The 19214-nt window shown below is 44.0% G+C and overlaps 1 protein-coding gene across 3 annotated transcripts in view; it reads left to right on the forward strand.

Annotated features, from left to right (window-relative positions):
• Positions 1-19214, forward strand: part of CHFR (checkpoint with forkhead and ring finger domains) — a 48932-nt gene that overhangs the window by 22173 nt on the left and 7545 nt on the right. For 2 of the 3 annotated variants that reach the window (XM_081339126.1, XM_081339127.1), the window contains one exon: positions 210-3421. In XM_081339126.1, coding sequence (XP_081195252.1) covers positions 210-240 — 31 coding nt within the window. In that variant the 3' untranslated portion in view covers positions 241-3421. Of the gene's footprint in view, positions 1-209; positions 3422-10579; positions 10688-10843; positions 10992-18074; positions 18156-19214 lie in introns of those variants that run through there. The other variant, XR_014027919.1, reaches the window with a different exon arrangement.

The following is a 19214-nucleotide window of genomic DNA, read 5'->3' on the forward strand; positions in this document are numbered from 1 at the left end:
TGCAAAGTATTTTCAGCTGTTCCCGTCTTAGCAGAAGTATTCTGAGCTCAGAATGGGTCTAGAATCGAAGAGATGAATTAAGAGGTGCCAAATGTTTGGAGGCCCCGCGGGTATTAATTAGGAGGCCGAGCTGCTTTCCTTGGTTGAAAATCGCTTTCATGTGACGTTCAAAAAATAGTAACTTTCCCTTCTGGGGTTTTTAATTTCAGGAAGTTTAATCACATCTGTGTCAAAAACTGAGAAGGAACACCCCCCTGCCCCCCGTGGCGTTTAACTGGTCTCCGTGCTTGTAACCTGCAACGAAGGAGGGGAAAATTAAACCCAGAAGCGCCAACTCTACAGTTTTTGCTTGGTTGTTCCTGCAAAAAAAAAAGGGGGATTGGCAACTTTTTACATCAGATACTCTGATGTGATACCGTGGGTTTGTTTTTTTTTCTTAACGATTATTATTTTGTCTTTTTTTTTCCCTGCCATCCTGTGTTCTCCTCGGCTTTTTTTTTTTAAGTGGTTGTGTTTTGAAAGCAAGAAGCTTGCATCTGCCCCTGTTTTTTCTTCCTGAGTTTGAGCTACTGTAGGAATTTAAGGACTTGCCGAAGGAGGCTGAAAGGTAGCAATGGAACAATTCTCCATGAATGTGTTGATTGTGGAAGGAAGTGAGGCCTTGCGGAGAAGGTGAGAAGGCACCACAGAGCAAAGGACAGCGGGAGAGAAACACCACCTTGGTTCCTAGTTGGGCTGTGCCGTGCGTCTTGTCAATTTCTTGGAGCAACACAACATCTTGCCTGAATTTATGGCCTCAACCTCTTGGCTCCTGGGTCAAAGATCACAGCCGGGTTGACCAAGGTCTGTCCAATACCAAGCACTGGCCACTTACCGTTTCTCCGCCTTGGGCACAATAACACGAGGACTACAATTCCCAGACTTCCCCAGCCAGCCATGTTGGCTGAGGGACTCTGGGAGTTGAAGTTCCACCCTTCTAAAAACGGCCGAGGTTGAGAAAAGCCACCTTAAGAGTGTCTTGTTCTTTGTCGTCACACTCCACGCGTATTTCTTAAGTGCTGCTCGCCAACTGGTGCCGTTGACCTTGCTTCTTTTTGATAGGAAAGATCCAGTTGTTTCATCCTCTTTTTCCTTTTTTCCCCCCCTTTTTATTCAATCTTTTTTCCTTCCTTTCCCTTCCCTTCTTGCTTTCTTTTCCCCCTGCTGAATTCTAGGATTCGGACTGGTGCTATCTTGAACTGAATTTCACCTCTGCCGCCATCTTTCTTCTGGCTCCACAAGAAAGTCACACACCCACACACACCCACACACACCCTGTTCTTAGCAGTTGGGAGTTATGCTTGAAAACAACTATGCATTCCCCCCCCCTTACTAGTCAAATTCTGCTAGAATTTTGGTTTTTTTAAAAAAATATCCCCTCACGATAAAGAAGGCCTCATGGTGGAAGGGAATTTGGCATAATCCAACGGATGTTGAAGACTTTTCAATACTGTTGCTCAGCCTAGCTCATTGATATTGCCAGCTTTTATCCAGATCTCTCAAGGGATCTCTCAATCCTGAACTGGGTTTGTTTTTGTTTTTTTGTCCCTAAAATTGAGCAGCACCATTAGTTTTGGAGAACGGTAGACGGGAGAATGTGTCCCTGCATATGTCCATAATGCATTTTTTTTAAATCATGTCGGAGTGACCTCTCTCCCTAACTTAATTTTTTAAAGCTATTCTCTTGACCATCAACAAGAACAAATTAACAAACAATGGATACCTTACATAACCAGAATGGCTTTTGAAAAATTAGGGCTGGCACACAGTTCTGCTGCCTCCGTCGTTGGGCAGATTTTAAGACGAGAGCCCTTAGGAAGTCTGGAGAAAGATGGCCGAGACTTTTTTTTTTCCCCTTTTCTGTCAACTCCCCACGTTGCTTAAATTCAGCCATAACGGTATCCAAAATGGATCTTTTCCAACCTGGCGCCCTTCAAACATGCTGGAGTTCCAGATACCAGAATCCCGAGATGGTTTAACCACGGCAGGGACGGCTAATCGATTTGTAAGTTTGCGATCTCAAAACTTACCGAAGGCATCGGATTGGGGCAGGCTACACTGTACCCCTTTTTTCGTACAGTCTTCCCATTGCTTAAAACATTTGCATCTATATATCTACTGGTTCCATAGCCAGGATCTCGTCTTCCTTTCCAGCAGCGTTTCTCAACCTCGGCAACTTTTAAGATCTTAAAAGTTGCCCAGGTTAAGAAACACAACTTTATAGTAATAGTGGCCTGATTCCAAACCATTAAAATTATGGGCTCCTGTCTATGCCCTCAAAATTAAAGGGATTTAACCGAATACTGTGCTGGGCACAATGCGTAAAAACGAACCCAACCTACATTATATTTTTATGTACTGAAATAGTAATCTTTCAGAGATGGGTCTTCAAGAGCTAACTGGGGAGGGGTCCAAAGAGAAAGCCACAGGCCCCACCAGGATTTAATGCCCTTTATCATTTATGTTAAAGATGGTTGGCAAAAATGGTTTGTCTTCTCTTTGCAGACTTCAGTCTTTCGCTCCCCACTTGGAAAAATATAGAGCTTCCGACGTTATCCTACACCGCAGGGGTCTCCAAACTTGACAACTTTTAAGACTTGTGGGTTTCGATTTCCCCATGCTGGGGAATTCTGGGAGTCGAAGTCCACAAGTCTTAAAATTGCCAGGTTTGGAGACCCCCTGCTTACTGGGTCTAATCATGAGCCTGTTTCAGTAAAAATAAAACAACCCATGTAACCGCGGCTCCTTGTATTCACAAGCCATTAAGTGGACTATTAGATAACCTCTCTGTCTCTTGAGACTTCCAGGCTGGCTGCAGGAGAATTACAAAAAAAAAATGAGACCTTGCAGTCATCAAAGTTCACGTGGAGCTGTTGCCGCAACGGGTGCGTTTTCCTGTCTCAGGGAATGGAGAAACGAAGGGGGCTGAAAAACCGTCCAGAGCCATGTCAGTTTCTCCCAGGTTAGTTTGTGGGATAGGCCAGGTGGTGTGGTCAGGTGGCTTTTCCCCTTGCAAACAGAAAAAGAAGAGAGAAGAGAAATTGGTTTCTTTTCTCTCCGTTGGCATCCCCCTCCACTGCCATGGCTCTCCGTAGCCCGCCCAAATGTAAATAGAAGAATTTAAAAAAGCGGTTTGTTTTCTCCCAGCTAAATTTACCCCTTCTTTCCTTCCAATCATACAAGTGTCTTCCAGGGGGACTTAAAAAGAGTTTTCACTCCACACTTAGGGTGGACAGTTGGGTCTTTCAAAAATTTGTTTCAGCTTTTTATTTCCTTTGTACGCGAGACGGTGGCTTGGGAACGGGGGGAAGAATTCCGATAACCTGTTGGCCTTGGGGTTCATGATTTACCTTTGGAAAATATTAAAATGCACAATGTTGGACTCTTTGCTTCGCTTGTCTTCAGAGATCAGCTCAGATTGGCACATAAGCCAAGGTTGGCTTAAGTGGGAGACCTTAAATGTGGACTTGGCAGGAGCTTTCCCGACCAATTTCCACCCGTGTTTCTGTGGGATTGGTGAAAAACAAAGGGCTATCCCAAATAATATCGGCTTTATAGACTTAGCCAATGGGAAGGAGCATCCTTTTTCCTGTGGATAAGAAGACCACCTTATGAGTACAGGTCGTCAGCCCTTGACCTATGACCCCATTTGAGCCCAACATTTCTGTCGCTAAGCAAGAGAAGGGGCAACGCTCTTAAGTAGTTTTGCCCCGTTTTATGACTTTTCATGCCAAAATTGTTAAGTGAGACTGGCTTCCCCCATTGACTTGGCTTGTCAGAAAGTTGCAGAAGGGGATCACGTGAAAACCCGCACCCCCCCAGGACACTGCAACGGTCATAAATATGAATCGGTTGCCAAGCATCCAAATTTTGATCGCGTGACTAAGGGGATCTGCCATAAGTCACGGTTTTTCAGTGCCGTTTGCAACTCTGAACAGTCACTGAACAAACTGTCGTAAGTTGAGGACTATCTGTAATAAGAAAAGGAAATCTTGGCTGCCCCACCCACCACAACTGATCTGTCTGTTGACGCTAAGATTTATTTCTTTAGCTGCTGCTTCCCTTTTGGAAAAGAGTAACTCAGAGGTAAGCGCTTCTAGAGGTTTAGGAAAATCTTTCATCCTTATCAAGAATGAAACCAGCATCTTATCCCTCGCAACATCATCATCAACATCATCATCATTATCATCATCATTATTATTATTATTATTATTACTATTATTATTATTATTATTATTATTATTATTATTATTATTATTATTATTATTATTATTATTATTATTATTATTATTATTCATCGCACAATCAGCCAGATGCTCAGACTGGATTTGGCATTTTTGTCTACCTATCCAGTCCTTACCAAGGACCTGGGATAGGCAGATGTGGATGTTGGATGGTGTTACAGATATTGTCACAGGATGGAAGCAGTTCCTAGTAAGGCCGCCTTTTGCAATTGACTAATGCCTAATAATAATAATAATAATAATAATAATATAATATAATAATAATAATAATAATATAATATAAAACTTTTATTCATTAAACATGACTCAGTCAACTGAACACTCAAATTGACTGGCGCTAATGGTTGACACGGGTTGCTGCCAGCATCCTAGATATCAACCAGGTATCTCCTTAAATATCAACCAGGTATTTATTATTATTATTATTATTATTATTATTATTATTATTATTATTATTATTATTATTATTATTATTATTATTATTATTATTCTTTTCCATTCCATTCATCCCTGTTTAAAGTTACAACAGCACTGAAAAATGTGACTTATAGTCCTCCATTAATGAACATCAATCAGAGTAGAACTGGAAGGGACCTTGGAGGTCATCTAGTCCAACCCCCTGCTCAGGCAGGAAACCCTATACCATTTCAGACAAATGGCTGTCCAGTCTCTTCTTAAAAGCCTCCAGCGTTGGAGCATCCACAGCTTCTGGAGGCAGGTTGTTCCACTGGTTAATTGTCCTCACTGTCAGGAAGTTACTCCTTGATTAGTTTCCATCTGCTGCTTCTTGTCCTGCCTTCTGAGTCTTTGGCTCCCAACTTTTTCTATACCCCGCGCCCCTAAACTGCTTCTGATACATTCTCACACTCCTTACAAAAGTTCGAAATAACAGCAATGAATTTTGCATATACACTATAATTTTGAAAACCCAAGTTTTCTCACCCCCTGGAATATCTTCTTGCACCCCCGGTTGGGAACCCCTCTTTGTTGTGTCACCTGCTTCAATACTGGAATACTGCTAGCGTGTCACTCCCTAGTCCTTCACAACATACCCAGGTGATCAAAATTTGGGTGTTTGGCAACTGGCGTTTATTGAGGACGGTTGCAGCATCCCAACGTCACGTTGTGATCCCCATTTGTGACTTTCTTAGCCAACTTCCCATAAACAAAGTCAAGAAAGTCAGATTTGTTGTAACAATTGCACAATTCATTTAACCACAATTGTTTGCTTAACAACAGTAGCAAAAAAAAAGGGGGGGGGGGTTGTCATAAATTCTCTTAACCGCTGCCTCACTTAGCAACTGAAATTCTAATCCCAGTTATGGTCACGATAACCTACGGGAGAGATTGCACACAAGCGACGCAATTCTTAAAAAGTTTTGTGTGGCTTAATACGGGCTCCATACCAGCTTGTTTGCTACCCAAACCAGTAACATAGAAAAGCTGGCAAGTGTTTTAGGTATTTTGTATTATTTGTTTATTGTTTTTGCATGTGTCCCGCAGGCATATCTCCTTGCACTAATCGTGCAGCTATACGATATGAAAATGAAGTAGGAAAAAAAACCATAAAGATACATGCCTTGATTTTAAAAAAAAAACCAAAAGCTTTTTGGAGAGACGAGAAGAATCCAACAAGCTTCTTATAAATTGATTATGATTATTATGATTATTGCCAAAACAACAGGAAACAGCAGGGTAGTGGGAAAGTATCCTTCAGTTTGATTGTCCTGCTTGAACCAAAACCGGATTCCTAGCAATGTCGAATTAAAGTCAGATAAAGAAAACGGGTTTCTGTTGGAAGGGCCTATAAATTCTGCTTGTCCCTTCGCTACTGCAATCCAATCTAGTGCTCATATCTTGTCAGGTGGGAAAATACTTCATTCCAAAGTGCAAATGTGCAGCAGCACACACAAAACACCCAAATCTTAACACACACCCCGTCCACAACGGCACCCGGTACGCTAAACTAGAGCAGACGGAGGCTTTAAAACAGCAGGTGAAGAACCAGAAATTAATCTGAGTTAAGCATTTTAGGAGCCAGTCTTAAAGCTCCCGGACACCGCCCCAACAACGGAAAGAAAACTGCGCTTATTTGAGAAGAGCTGGATTTTTCCCATTCCTTTCCTTGGCACCTGCTTTCCAGCCGATATTTTAGGGGCTGTCTCCACCAGCTGCCCGAGCCAAATGCAGGACTTGGAAAACATTCCCTTCTATTCCAGCCTTGGAAGAATCTGAAGGTCTAAAATCACATTCCCCGACAAGGCCATTAAAATACCAGCCGGGCAATTAGCTGCAAACCGGGTTAAAAAAAAAACTTGGTTTCAATTCAGGTACGAAGTTGTGCGTAGTTCCTGGAGAGAACATTGTCTCCCCTAACTAAGACCCAGCGGTGGCCTGTTTTAGTGGCGCCCGAGAGACGCATTGTATAGTCCTTGACTTATGACCGCAGCGGAGGCCAAAATTGAGGTTCCTGAGTGAGAAATTCGCTAAGCGGGTTTTGCTCCATTTTACGACGTCCCTTGTCACGTTAAGTGAATCACTGCAGTTCTTCAGTTAGTAGTAGTTCTGCGAACCTGGCTTCCCCATTGGCCTTGTTTATCAGGAGGTCGCAAAAGGGGGAATCACATGACCCACCGTCATAAATACGAGCCGGTTGGCAAGGATCTGAATTTTAATCAGGGATGCCGCAACGGTCGTATGTGTGAAAAGCGGTCACTTTTTTCCAGTGCTGTTGTAACTTTGAACGGTCGCTAAATGAACGATTGTAAGTCAAGGACTAGTTGTAGCTGATAATAGTCATGGACCCTGCAAACAAATCGTGCATCTTGCTGTAAAAATCATAGTGAGGTTTGCTTAACATCTTATCCATCACCTATTCAGTTCAAAATCCCTCAACCCACACAAATCTGGAGCGTGCACCCCATCATCTAATAATACTGTAATTCCAAGTGCAATTTACTAAGGTGTCACACAGACTGATCCATTCTTGCACATCTTCTCCTTGAGGGAGGAATTTCAGCCAAAGGCCAACGAGTTGGCTTAATAATGTAGAGCAGGGCCGATTCGAAATATTGTGCGTTTAGGATTGCAAACCCAGCCGCATCTCTTTCCTGGATTGTGTAATCGTGTGATCCCAGAAAAGAGGCAGCTGCTTTTTAAAGAGGTGTAGGCAGAGCTGGTGTGAGAGCCATCACCTGCTCCAAAGCATATTGTGTGCTTCTTCAAACCTGAACAAGCAACCTACTCAAAAGGCCTGGGCTGGTTGCAGAATTCACTTAAGTTGTCCTACTTGGCACGATATATTTTGGCAATCTCACAACACGCCAAGACGCCCAAAGCTGAATCCCAAGTTCACACAACCTGGGCGTGATGTGTTGTGCGAATGCCAACCCGGTTGGTGTGTTGGCGGTGTTTTCATTGACCTGACTTTGGATGGCTATCAGCTGAACCTTCTTACTATAGTCACGGTAAGGGGAGAGCATTCAAAAAAGCAAGCGCCTTTTAATAAAATGTGTTCACGTGGAAAGTCGCCCCCAGTCGCCTCCTCAGCTGTGTTGCTTGTATTCTTAGTTATCCAAGTTGTGTTCTTAATCGTCCCCCCCCCTTTTTTTTGGAACTATAATCAAACATCAGTAGAACTTTACACCCTTCCTCAACATGGCCAGAATTTGCTTCACCTCTTGCTAAGGATTGCATCCTGAACAATCCCTTTTCCTAAAACCTGACAGGCTTTAGATAAGATAAGAGCTCCTGATTCAAACACAACTTTTTGTTGTTGTTGTTGTTGTTTAAAAAAAAAGCAAGCTTATTTCAGAAGGAAAACATCAGGTGGGTCTCCGGGCATCTCCGCAGCATCGCCCATAATCATTGCATCCAACTTAGGCAACGCTTTGGGCAAGCATGGTTGAGTGCAGGATTGTGCCCCTAAGCAGGTCAAGGCTGTCTCTGAATGTCTGTGTGGAGAACAGCTCTTTTCCATCTCAAAGGAACTTTGAGTCGTCTTCACCTTCCGAAAATCAAAATAGCACATTCAGACAAGTTACTGAATTCAAACGGGCCAGTGACTCTGGTTTGGGGGCAGGAGCATAGGCTTCGTTCCTGTCGCCCTTAAAGACATCTTGGCAGGAACTGGAGGGCTCCGCCCAGATGCCCAAGCTGCTTCTGGTGGCCTCCTCCGAGCCTTCTTCCAGCGATAGTTCCACCATCTGCTCCTTCCTCGTGGCTGTTCCTCCTTCACAGATGACAGCATTTGTCTCAGACAAAACATCGGCACATTGATTTGTATGCTCTGCCAGAACCAAAGGCTGCTGATCATCCCATTCTTCAGAAATAACAAACATTGGTTTGGGCCCGTCCATATCTACAGACGCTTCCTTGGGCTTGGAACCGTTGCTTTTCAATCGGAGGGCCCCATCTGGAGCGTCTTTCTCTCCCAGATGGGGACTGTTGACAGGGGACAAACTGCCCTCAAGTTCAGAGTGCTCAAGAAGCCCTGGGTGGCTTCGGCCGGGAGAACCGGTCAAGAAATCAAAAGAGGGCTTTGCAAATTGGGATCTTCTCAAGTGAGAACCACCGGTCAGCTTCTCTGGTTTCTGGGCTGAATGGGTCCATGGGGAAGGGGCGGTACTGGCCAAGCCTTCCAAGAGGGACCCTTCGGACGTTCCTTCAATTTCTCCAGCGGAGGTCACTCTTGGAATTCGGATGGGCTGGTTTGGGGTTGAGGTCGAAAAACTCTGTCCGGGAAGAGAAGATCAGTGTCAACATCTTGGACACTTTGAGAGAAAACAGAGAAGCAGCAGCATTCCTTAAGGATCTTGCATGTGGATTAGATAGTTACAGATGAGAGAGAGGAAGGAATATAGATGGAATGGAGACAGTGTTACTAGGATAGATAGATAGATAGATAGATAGATAGATAGATAGATAGATAGATAGATAGATAGATAGATAGATAGATAGATAGATAGATAGATGGATGGATGGATGGATGGATGGATGGATGGATGGATGGATGGATGGATGGATGGATGGACGGACAGACAGACAGACAGATAGATAGATAGATGCAAAGAGATGCAAAGAGATGGAAAGATGGATAGATGATGTAATAGATTAGATTGAGATAGATTAGATTGAGAGATAGATAGAGACAGACAGACAGACAGATATGAATGGGTGGATAGATAGATATATAGATAGATTAAAGAGATGATAGATAGATAGATAGATAGATAGATAGATAGATAGATAGATAGATAGATGATTAGATAGATAGATAGATAGATAGATAGATAGATAGATAGATAGATAGATAGATAGATAGATGGATGATGGAAAGATGGATAGATGGAAAGATGGATAGATGATATAATAGATTAGATTGAGATAGATGATAGATAGATAGATAGATAGATAGATAGATAGATAGATAGATAGATAGATAGATAGATAGATAGATAGATATGGATGGGTAGATAGATATGGATGGGTGGATAGATAGATAAATAGATGGATAGATGGATGGATAGATGATATATAGATTAGACTGAGATAGATTAGATAGATTAGATAGATAGATAGATAGATAGATAGATAGATAGATAGATAGATAGATAGATAGATTAGATAGATAGACAGACAGAGATTTTTAGAGAGAGCATTGATAGAATATATATCTATATACTGGTTCAGCACATAGACTTTGTTACATTTCTATATACAAGGAGTACTTGTTGTACGGCCATAATTAGGCTCAGAACTTCCATCACTGAGTCCTGCCTGATTTCACAACCATTTTGCTACAGTCGTTAAGTGAATCACCTTGGTTGTGAGGCAAATCCAGCTTACCCTTTGACCTGGAGGTGACGTGATCCCTGGATGGGGCAACCGCCATCAGCACCTGCCAGTTACCAAGCTTGATCACGTGACCCTGAGGATGCTGCGACGGTCTCAAAAGTGAGAACTGGTTGTTAAGTCCTTTTTTTTCCCCAGCGCCGTCATAACTTCGAGCAAACGGCCGGAGAGCAAGGACTACCTGTACCTTGAACCTTTTGGGCACCAGGGACCAGTTGCATGGAGAGAGGTTTTTCCACGGACCGGAGGGTGCGTGGTTTTGTCTGCTGCCTGCATCCCGCGGATGAGGCTTTGCTTGTTTGTGCGGACCGGTTGCTGGCATGCCGCGGCCCGGTACTGGTCCACGGACCAGGGGCATTGGAGACCCCTGCCTTAACCAGCAATGGAACAGTTGGCTCTGGTTTCAAAAGCCTGGCTTCACATCTGCTTCCTTATCTCCCCAGGGACAAATACTCACTCCGCTTTTGCCCAGTTTGGGGAAAGGGCTTTTGCTGGTCAAGTTGCACCATTGCTCCTGCAGCTGTGGGAACGGAGCCAAGAGGTCGTGGAAGGTATGTGCGCGCCAGGTCTGCTGCTTCCGATAAGTGTCCTTGGGGTTTTTGCCCCGGGAGGTGGACACTTGACTGCCCTGCTCCGTCGGCTTGGGGATCAGCCATTCCGAGACGGAAGTGGGGCTGGTAATGCTTCTCGTCAACGTCTTGTCCTAGGAGAGAGAAAACGCCGTGGGAAGATAGCCTGGGAGTTTCAAACAGCGCGTGGCTGGGTTGGACATCCTTCCTTGAGCCACGGCGTGGCTTTGTGGGAAAAAGGAGGGTCACCGCAGCCACCAGGTGCCCAGAGAGTCCCTATGTTCAGGTCAGAGCAAGCATCCACGCAGAAAAATATAGCTTGGTGTTTATCGATGGAATGCAAGCGAGCCCAAAATATTGGCTGGCAGAAACAAGATTAAAAACCAGCAAAATCTGAACAAGGAATCTCTGTCTTCCCACCCCACTCTCCCTCTCTCTTCCTCTTCCTCCCTCTCTCTCTCTCTCTCTCCCTCTCTCTCTCTCTCTCTCTCTTCATCTCTTTTTCTCCTTTCTCTCTCACCTTCTATTTCTCTCTCTTTCTTTACCTTTTCCTTTCTCTCTCTCTCTCTCTCATCTTTCTCTCCCTCCCTCTCTCTCTCTCTTCATCTCTCTTTCTCCTTTCTCTCTCACCTTCTATTTCTCTTTCTCTTTCTTTACCTTTCCCTTTTTTTCTCTCTCTCTCTCTCCCTCTCTTCATCTTTCTCTCCCTCTCTCTCTCTTCCTCTCTTTCTCCTTTCTCTCTCACCTTCTATTTCTCTATTTTTCTTTCTGTACCTTTCCCTCTCTTTCTCTTTATCCCTCTCTCTCCCTTCTCTCTTTCTCTCTCTTCTTCTATTTCATCTTTTTCTTCTCACCCCCCTCTTTCTCTTTCCCCCTTCCTTTCTCCTTTCTTTATATTTCTCTGTTTCTCTTTTTCTCTGTCTTGTTTTCTTTCACTTTCTTCTCTCTCTCTCCCCCCTCACCTGTTCCTTACCTGTATTTTACAAGAGGTAAAACTCAAGTGACCAGGTTCTGGATTGGCAGAAATAATAAACACCTCATCGCTTCCCATGACAGCTGACGTTGGAGAGGCATCTAGATCAAGGATGGGTTCCAGATTGCCAGGGCAGGAGGTGACTGTAGAAAGTACAAAATTGTATTTATTTGCCCCAGAGAAACAGCCAGCATATTTTCCAGAATCATTGGTAACCCGTTCTACATTCTTCTCGGATGCTCTAAATGTTTCTCAACTTTGGCAACTTTTAAGATGGGTGGACTTCAACTCCCAGAATTCCCCAACAAGCTTTGCCCAGAAATTCATTCTTCTTCTCCTCCACCACTCTTTGTTGGCTGAGGAATTCTGGGAGTTAAAAGTCCACTCATCTTAAAGTTACCAAAAGTTGCTCTATAGTCAAGGATCTTCTCGGAAGACTTCCAAAGTGAGGACAATTAACCGGTGGAACAGCTTGCCACCAGAAGTTCTGGATGCTTCATCACTGGAGGCTTTTAAGAAGAGATTGGATAATCATTTTTCTAAAATGCTATACGGTCTCCTGCTTGTGCAGGAGGTTGGACTAGAAGACCTCCAAGGTCCCTTCCAGGTCTATTCTGATTCTGAGATCTCTTCACGTCTTCTATCATCTTTCCCTAATCAATGTGACCTGTAAATCAGGGGTTCCCAACCAGAGGCGCGAGACGATATTCCAGGGGGGTGCAAAAACGTGGCTTTTCAAAATTATAGTGTATTTGCATAATTCGTTCCCGTTATTTGTAAGGGGTGCGAGAATATATCAGAAGCGTTCTAGGGGTGCGGGGTATAGAGAAGGTTGGGTGCCGCTGCTCTTGATACATTGGACTTGGCTTCCCACAATTCCCTGGCAGTGATTCAAAAAAATAAATAAATGCTGTTAAAGGATGTCTCTGCTATATTAGCAGGCCATTCCTTAACCCACACCCAAGGAATTTGCAATACTCTTAGGTTGCATGAGATCCCAGCAAGGATTGGACGCTGAACGAGAACTCTCTAGTTACAAAGATTGGACAACGTGCTCCACCTAACCTTTTTCTGCTTACCGATGCCATTTCCCCCGAGGGAATGATTGTTGTTTTCATTCTCTCGACACGGGATCACCAGCTGGAGTTCACTGACGTCAACACCAGAGTTTGGGATGTGAGTCTACAATTCCAAATATCAATCAGCAACCAGCCTCAAAAGTGGCAAAGCGAAGTCGGCAGAAGGTCTTGAAATAATTATACTTACTTCTTGATCACTCTGGATTTCCAGAGAGCTTCTTTTGAGACATAACCTCCACCTAGAAAAGAAAGAAGGAAGAGAAAACAGAAAAGACTTCAATCATGTAATTATTAAGAGTCCTTCCTTTACCAAGCTACACAAGCTTGATTTGAGTTGGACTCGGAGTCCCAGTGGACAGTCACTTAAATAGGAGCCAGCAGTGTGTGGCAGCAGCCAAAAAAGCCAATGCAATCCCAGATTGCATTAACAGTGGGACAGAATCGAGATTATGTGAAGTGTTAATAATACCACTTTACAATGCCTTGGTAAGGCCACACTTGGAATACTGCAGCCAGTTTTGGTCACCACCATGTAAAAAAGATGCTGAGACTCTGGAAAGAGTGCAGAGAAGAGCAACAAAGATGATTAGGGGACGGGAGGCTAAAACATACGAAGAACGGTTGCTGGAATTGGGTATGTCTAGTTTAATGAAGAGAAGGACGAGGGGGGACATGATAGCAGTCTTCCAATATCTCAGGGGCTGCCCCAAAGAAGAGGCAGTCAAGCTATCCTCCAAAGCACCCGAAGGCAGGAGAAGAAGCAATGGATGGAAACTCATCAAGGAGAGAAGCAACCTAGAACTAAGGAGAAATTTCCTGACAGTGAGAACAATTAATCAGTGGAACAACCTGCCTCCAGAAGCTGTGAATGCTCCAACACTGGAAGTTTTTAAGAAGAGATTGGACAGCTGTTTGTCTGGAATGGTATAGGGTCTCCTGCCTGAGCAGGGGGTTGGACTAGACGACCTCCAAGATCCCTTCCAACTGTGTTATTCTGTTAAAATCGGGTCATGGACTGCACACTCCAATTTGGCCAGAGGTGCAGAAATCCTGCTGTTACACACAGACGCAGGTCTCCTGCTTCTCCTTAGTAAATGAAACCTGAGGAAGAAGCTCATATATTATCTCTGAGAAATTGAGGAAGGAGCCTCAAGATGGCTGCTGAGAGGTTGCTGTTAGGACCCATACAGGTAATCCTCGACTTACAACCGTTTCATTTAGTGACTGTTTGAAGTTACAACGGCCCTGAAAAAAGTGACTTATGACCGTTTTTCATACTTATGACACTTCTGGTCACGTGATTTACATTCGGATGCTTGGCGGTTGGTTCATATTTATGACGGTCGCAGTGTCTGGGGAGGGCCACGCGATCCCCTTTTGCGACGTGTCACTCATTTCAACCACCGCAAGGACTCACGCAGCAAGCGTAGTAAGAAAAGCCGTTTCACACCTGTTCTCACTTAAGCAACGTAAATTCTGGGCTCAGTCGTAAGTCGAGGGGCTACCCTGTGATTTGGCAGTTCGGGATGCTCCACAGTTTGCAAAGTTTGCGAGGAATTCCGTGGCAACCTCTTTGTCTTCCCCATCCACGCAGTGCATGCCTGATGAATAATTGTTGGGGAAACCAGGAGATAAAATTAATCCTCTTTCCCATGAGCTGAATCGGAACAACCCCATCTTGAAGTCTACCCGGCACGGTTCAGGTTCACGAAGGTGGCCAGACGGATTCGGGGCCAAAAGCAATTAGAAACGTTGGCCAACCGACAAGCAGAGCTTTCATTCCTTCTCCCACCAGTACACAAAGGGAACAGTGTGGCAAAATCTTGGAGAATCCCCAGAGAGAGGTGGAGGAGAATGAATCTCTGGACATGAACTGTCTTTTTCCTCCTCTCTCTCGCTCTCTCCCTCCCCGGCACTCATTTACACCGCACAAACACACACTATTAGAACAGTGTTAGGTGACCTACACGGCCAGAATTGGAGAAATATGTCTGGGCCGGGTTGCTGACTCTGACTAGGCTGCTACTTTTAGCCTCACCGATGAAGACGAGGAGGAGGAGGAGGAGAAGAGAAGAAGCGAGAGAAGGAAAGACTAACACGGTTGCTACTTGATGAGGCTTCGGAAAAGCACGGCAGAGCAACAGGGAAGGAGAACATGTCCCCATGCTCCACACAACTTACCTACATGCAATGCAGAGCGAGGATAAAAGGACCATGGCGAAGAACAGGATCCCGGTTATGATCACCAGCATCATGGTGTTCTCTTCTCCATCCTGGATGTCGTTCGTAGGCAACGTTTCCGTACCGTTCTTGTATTCAAAGAGCATGGCGAAGCCCCGCCCACGGTCGGTTGTGGTGATCAGCTCCACAATAACTTCCACCATCTTAAGAGAAGATCCAAAGGTCATATTTTGGTTTAAGGGCGATTTTGTCCCACAGAAACGAGAAGAAAAAGCAATGAGGTCCGAGACATATAAGACATCATCTGGGCAAACATCTGCTGAGAACGGTGGAGTGGAAGAGATGTTCCCGGGCATGTTCATGGTTGAAATGGCAGCATCTTCTCCAAATATCACCTTTCCTAAATGTTTCTGAGGACCTTCAGCATTCTCCTTATTTGGGTAGTGGGCCAAGAATATTTTCTCCACCAAGTCCTTCTCCTCCTGTTTTCCAACGGACGTCTGTCTCGTCAAGGTTGCATTGGTTCCTTCCTGGATCGGAAATTGACTTGGTTGAGTGACGGCTAGGTCTTTGGGTTCTCCACTTGGATGGAATTCTTTCCACTCAAGGTTTTGAGAAGTAGCTCCTGGAAGGCCATCATTAAGATCTGCCGAGTCAAGATCAGGGGGAACCGAAGTCTTGGCTGGAAAGACGGTGCTTGAATACTCTGAGATTTCTTCTTTGGGTGAAGAATTTGTATTTTTTGTAAAAGAAAAATACCCACCCCAGGCTTTTGGGCCTTCACTTATGCTTTCAAACACATCAAAGTCAAAAATCTCCAACAATAAGTAGGTCTTGGCAGGAATAAGAAATCGCCAGACGCAGTGCATGCCCGATGAATAATTGTTGGGGAAACCAGGAGACAAAATTAATCCTCTTTCCCATGAGCTGAATTGAGCTCCACAAGAATAATAGACCTGAAAGAACAAAAATGAGGAAAAAAATTCGTGCTCATTTCCTTCAACAAAAGCATTCTCCCTGTCAACTGAGCAAGTTCTCCTCCTTTTGGGCCAATCATTTCTGAATTATTTGCTGTTCACGGATACAAAACAAAAGTTGTTTTTTTTTTCCCTGTCCTGAAAATACGTTTGGGAGGAGAACAGAACTCACGCCGGTACAGAGTCTCAAGATCTGCGATCCAAACACAACGAGTTGTGTTGAGGAAGGCAGTGGAACAACTTGCTTCCAGAAGTTGTGGGTGCTTCATCAACGGAGGTTTTTAAGAAGAGAGAAACTTTGGGGAAAGTGCCGAGAAGAGCAACTAAGATGATTAAAGGCCTGGAGACTAAAACATATGAAGAACGGCTGCAGGAATTGGGTTTGGCTAGTGGGGGGACAGGATAGCAATGCTCCAATATTTGAGGGGCTGCCACAAAGAAGAGGGAGCCAAGCTATTCTCCAAAGCATCAGAGGGCAGGACAAGAAACAACAGATAGAAACTAACCAAGGAGAGAAGCAACCTGGAATTAAGGAGAAACTTCCTGACAGTGAGGACAATGAACCAGCGGAACAGCTTTGCCTCCAGAAATTGTGGGCGCTCCATCACTGGAGGTTTTTAAGAAGAGACTGGACTGGAACACTGCTATCATGTCACCCCTCATCATCTTCGTTGCTCTTCTCTGCTCACTTTCTAGAGTCTCAACATCTTTTTTTACCTCATGGTGACCAAAATAAATCCTAATATATTTTCCTATCCCGCTCACAATCAAGCTTGGATAGAGCAAAGTTGTACATTAACAAAGACTTTCTTCTAAACGCCATTCGTTCTCTGGCATTAATTGTGGAGGAAAGAAGGTTTTTTTAAAAAAAAAAAAACAACTACAAAGGGATTAAGTCATTTTTAGTCTGTTCAAACACAAATGGATCTTGGCAAGAGAACAGAGAAGTCACGCAGAGTTTGTGTATAAGCCCAGATGTGAAAATATTGCAGATTCTTTCCCCTCTCAGTCTGAAATTACTCGCTGGAGAATAATAGAATAACAGAGTTGGAAGGGACTTTGGAGGTCTTCTAGTCCAACCCCCTGCTCAGGCAAGAGAGCCTATATATTCTAGACAAACGGTTGTCCAATCTCCTCTTAAAAACCTCCAGTGATGGACCACCCAGAACTTCTGGAGGCAAATCCCAAACCGTTTTGCAGAAAGGTTATTTTTTTTCAAGTTTTCTCTCAGCTTCATACATGCAGCCACCATCTTCTCCATATCATGGTTTGTTTCTGCACTAAATCATATTCTTTGGCCTAGATTAGTCTAAAGAAAAGAAGAAATAGGCGTGACATGATAGCAGTATTCCAGTATCTGAGGGGCTACCACAAAGAAGAGCGGGTGACGTTATTCTCCAAAGCACCAGAGGGAGGGACCAGAAACCATGGTTGGAAACTGACCAAAGAAAGAAGCAACTGGGAATTAAGGAGAAACTTCCTAACAGCGAGGACAATTAACCAGTGGAACTGCTTGCCACCAGAAATCATGGGCGCTCCATCACTGGAGGTTTTTAAGAGGAGACTGGACGGTCACTTGTCTGAGATGGTATAGGTTCTCCTGATTGAGCAGGGGGCTGGACTAGAAGACCTCCAAGGTCCCTTCCTATTCTATTCTATTCTATTCTATTCTATTCTATTCTATTCCATTCTATTATTATTATTTCTGTTATTCTATTCTATTCCATTCTATTCCATTCCATTCCATTCCATTCCATTCCATATTCTATTCTATTCTATTCTATTCTATTCTATTCTATTCTATTCTATTCTATTCTATTCTATTCTATTCTATTCTATTCTATTCTATTCTCTTGAATCTTTTTCACAGAAATAATCAAAGATGACAAAGCGTGGAAGTCTAATCAAATCTATTGGGCTTTTGTATAAAAAAAATAATTCTAACCCAATATAATAGATTATTGTTGCATTATTACCCCTGCTTTATATAACCAGCTGGATTTTATACAGCAAATGCAGCTGTCTCTTTATTAGGGGGGAAAAAAACTCTGGCAAGATTTAGAATTTGCTTCTGATCTTTCGGCTTAGCCAGAAATTATTTTTCCATCGGGCCAAATTACTGGAGCTTAGCTGACATGTTTTTCTCTTGTTGATTACAGCTTCAGATGCCAGAAAGTTCTGTCGGTAATTGCATGGAAAGAGAAAAATGGTTTGTGAGTCAACGGAGGCTGGCTCAAAAGGTGTGGCTTTCTCTAAAACCTTCCAGAATAGGAAACAGCTTGTTGATCCCTCCTGGAACTTCTTTCTCTTAATAGTGCAGCATTCCAAACAAAGGTAGTTCCCGATTTATGACCTCAGTTGGGAACTAAAGATTCCCTTGCTAACCGAGGCGGTTGTTAAAACGGATCGTGTCTGATGTTACACCCCCTTTTTTTTTGCCACGCTCCTTAAGTGAATTGCTGCAGTTAAGCAAATCCAACTCCCCACCCCACCCCCGTTGACTTTGGTTGAACAAAGCTGGCTGGGATGGTCATAACTGGCGATCTTGTGATCCCAGGACACAGCGAGTTCCAGGTTATTTCTCCACTACCTTTTTTTTAATGACTTGTGGACTTCAACTCCACTACCTTTTTTTTATGACTTGTGGACTTCAACTCCACTACCTTTTTTTTATGACTTGTGGACTTCAACTCCCAGAATTCCTCAGCCAGCGTGCACGCTGGCTGAGGAATTCTGGGAGTTGAAGTCCACAAGTCGTTAAAAAAAAGGGCCAAGTTTGAAGACCCCTGATCTAGAGCACAGCACAAGGTTCAATGTAGAGCGATCTTGCAGAGGTGAGATGGATTTACGGGGTTAAACCTGCTTCCTTATAGGTAGTCCTCGACTTACAACCGTTCGTTTAGTGACCGTTTGAAGTGACAAAGCTGGGGGGGAAAAAAGGGGACCCGTGGCCGTTTTCCACACTTGAATTGCAGCATCCCCATGGTCACGTGATCAAAATTCGGACCCTTGTCAATTGGTTGACATTTATGATGGCTGCTGTGCCCCTGGGTCACGTGATCCCCTTTTTGTGACAATCAAAGTCAATGGGGGAAGCCAGATTCGCTTGGCAACCGTGTCGCTAACTTAACAGCTGCAGAGATTCACCTGTGGCAAGGAAGGTTGTCAAAAACGGGGCAAAAAACCCGCTTAACCAATGTCTCGCTCAGCGATGGAAATGTTGGGCTCCGTTGCCGTCATAAGTCGAGGACAGCCTACACTGAACTGATAGCTTGCAGAGGTTGCACTATTTCCTGGTG

The sequence above is a fragment of the Vipera berus genome (assembly GCF_964194415.1).
Source record: "Vipera berus genome assembly, chromosome: 14".
Taxonomy (NCBI): domain Eukaryota; kingdom Metazoa; phylum Chordata; class Lepidosauria; order Squamata; family Viperidae; genus Vipera; species Vipera berus.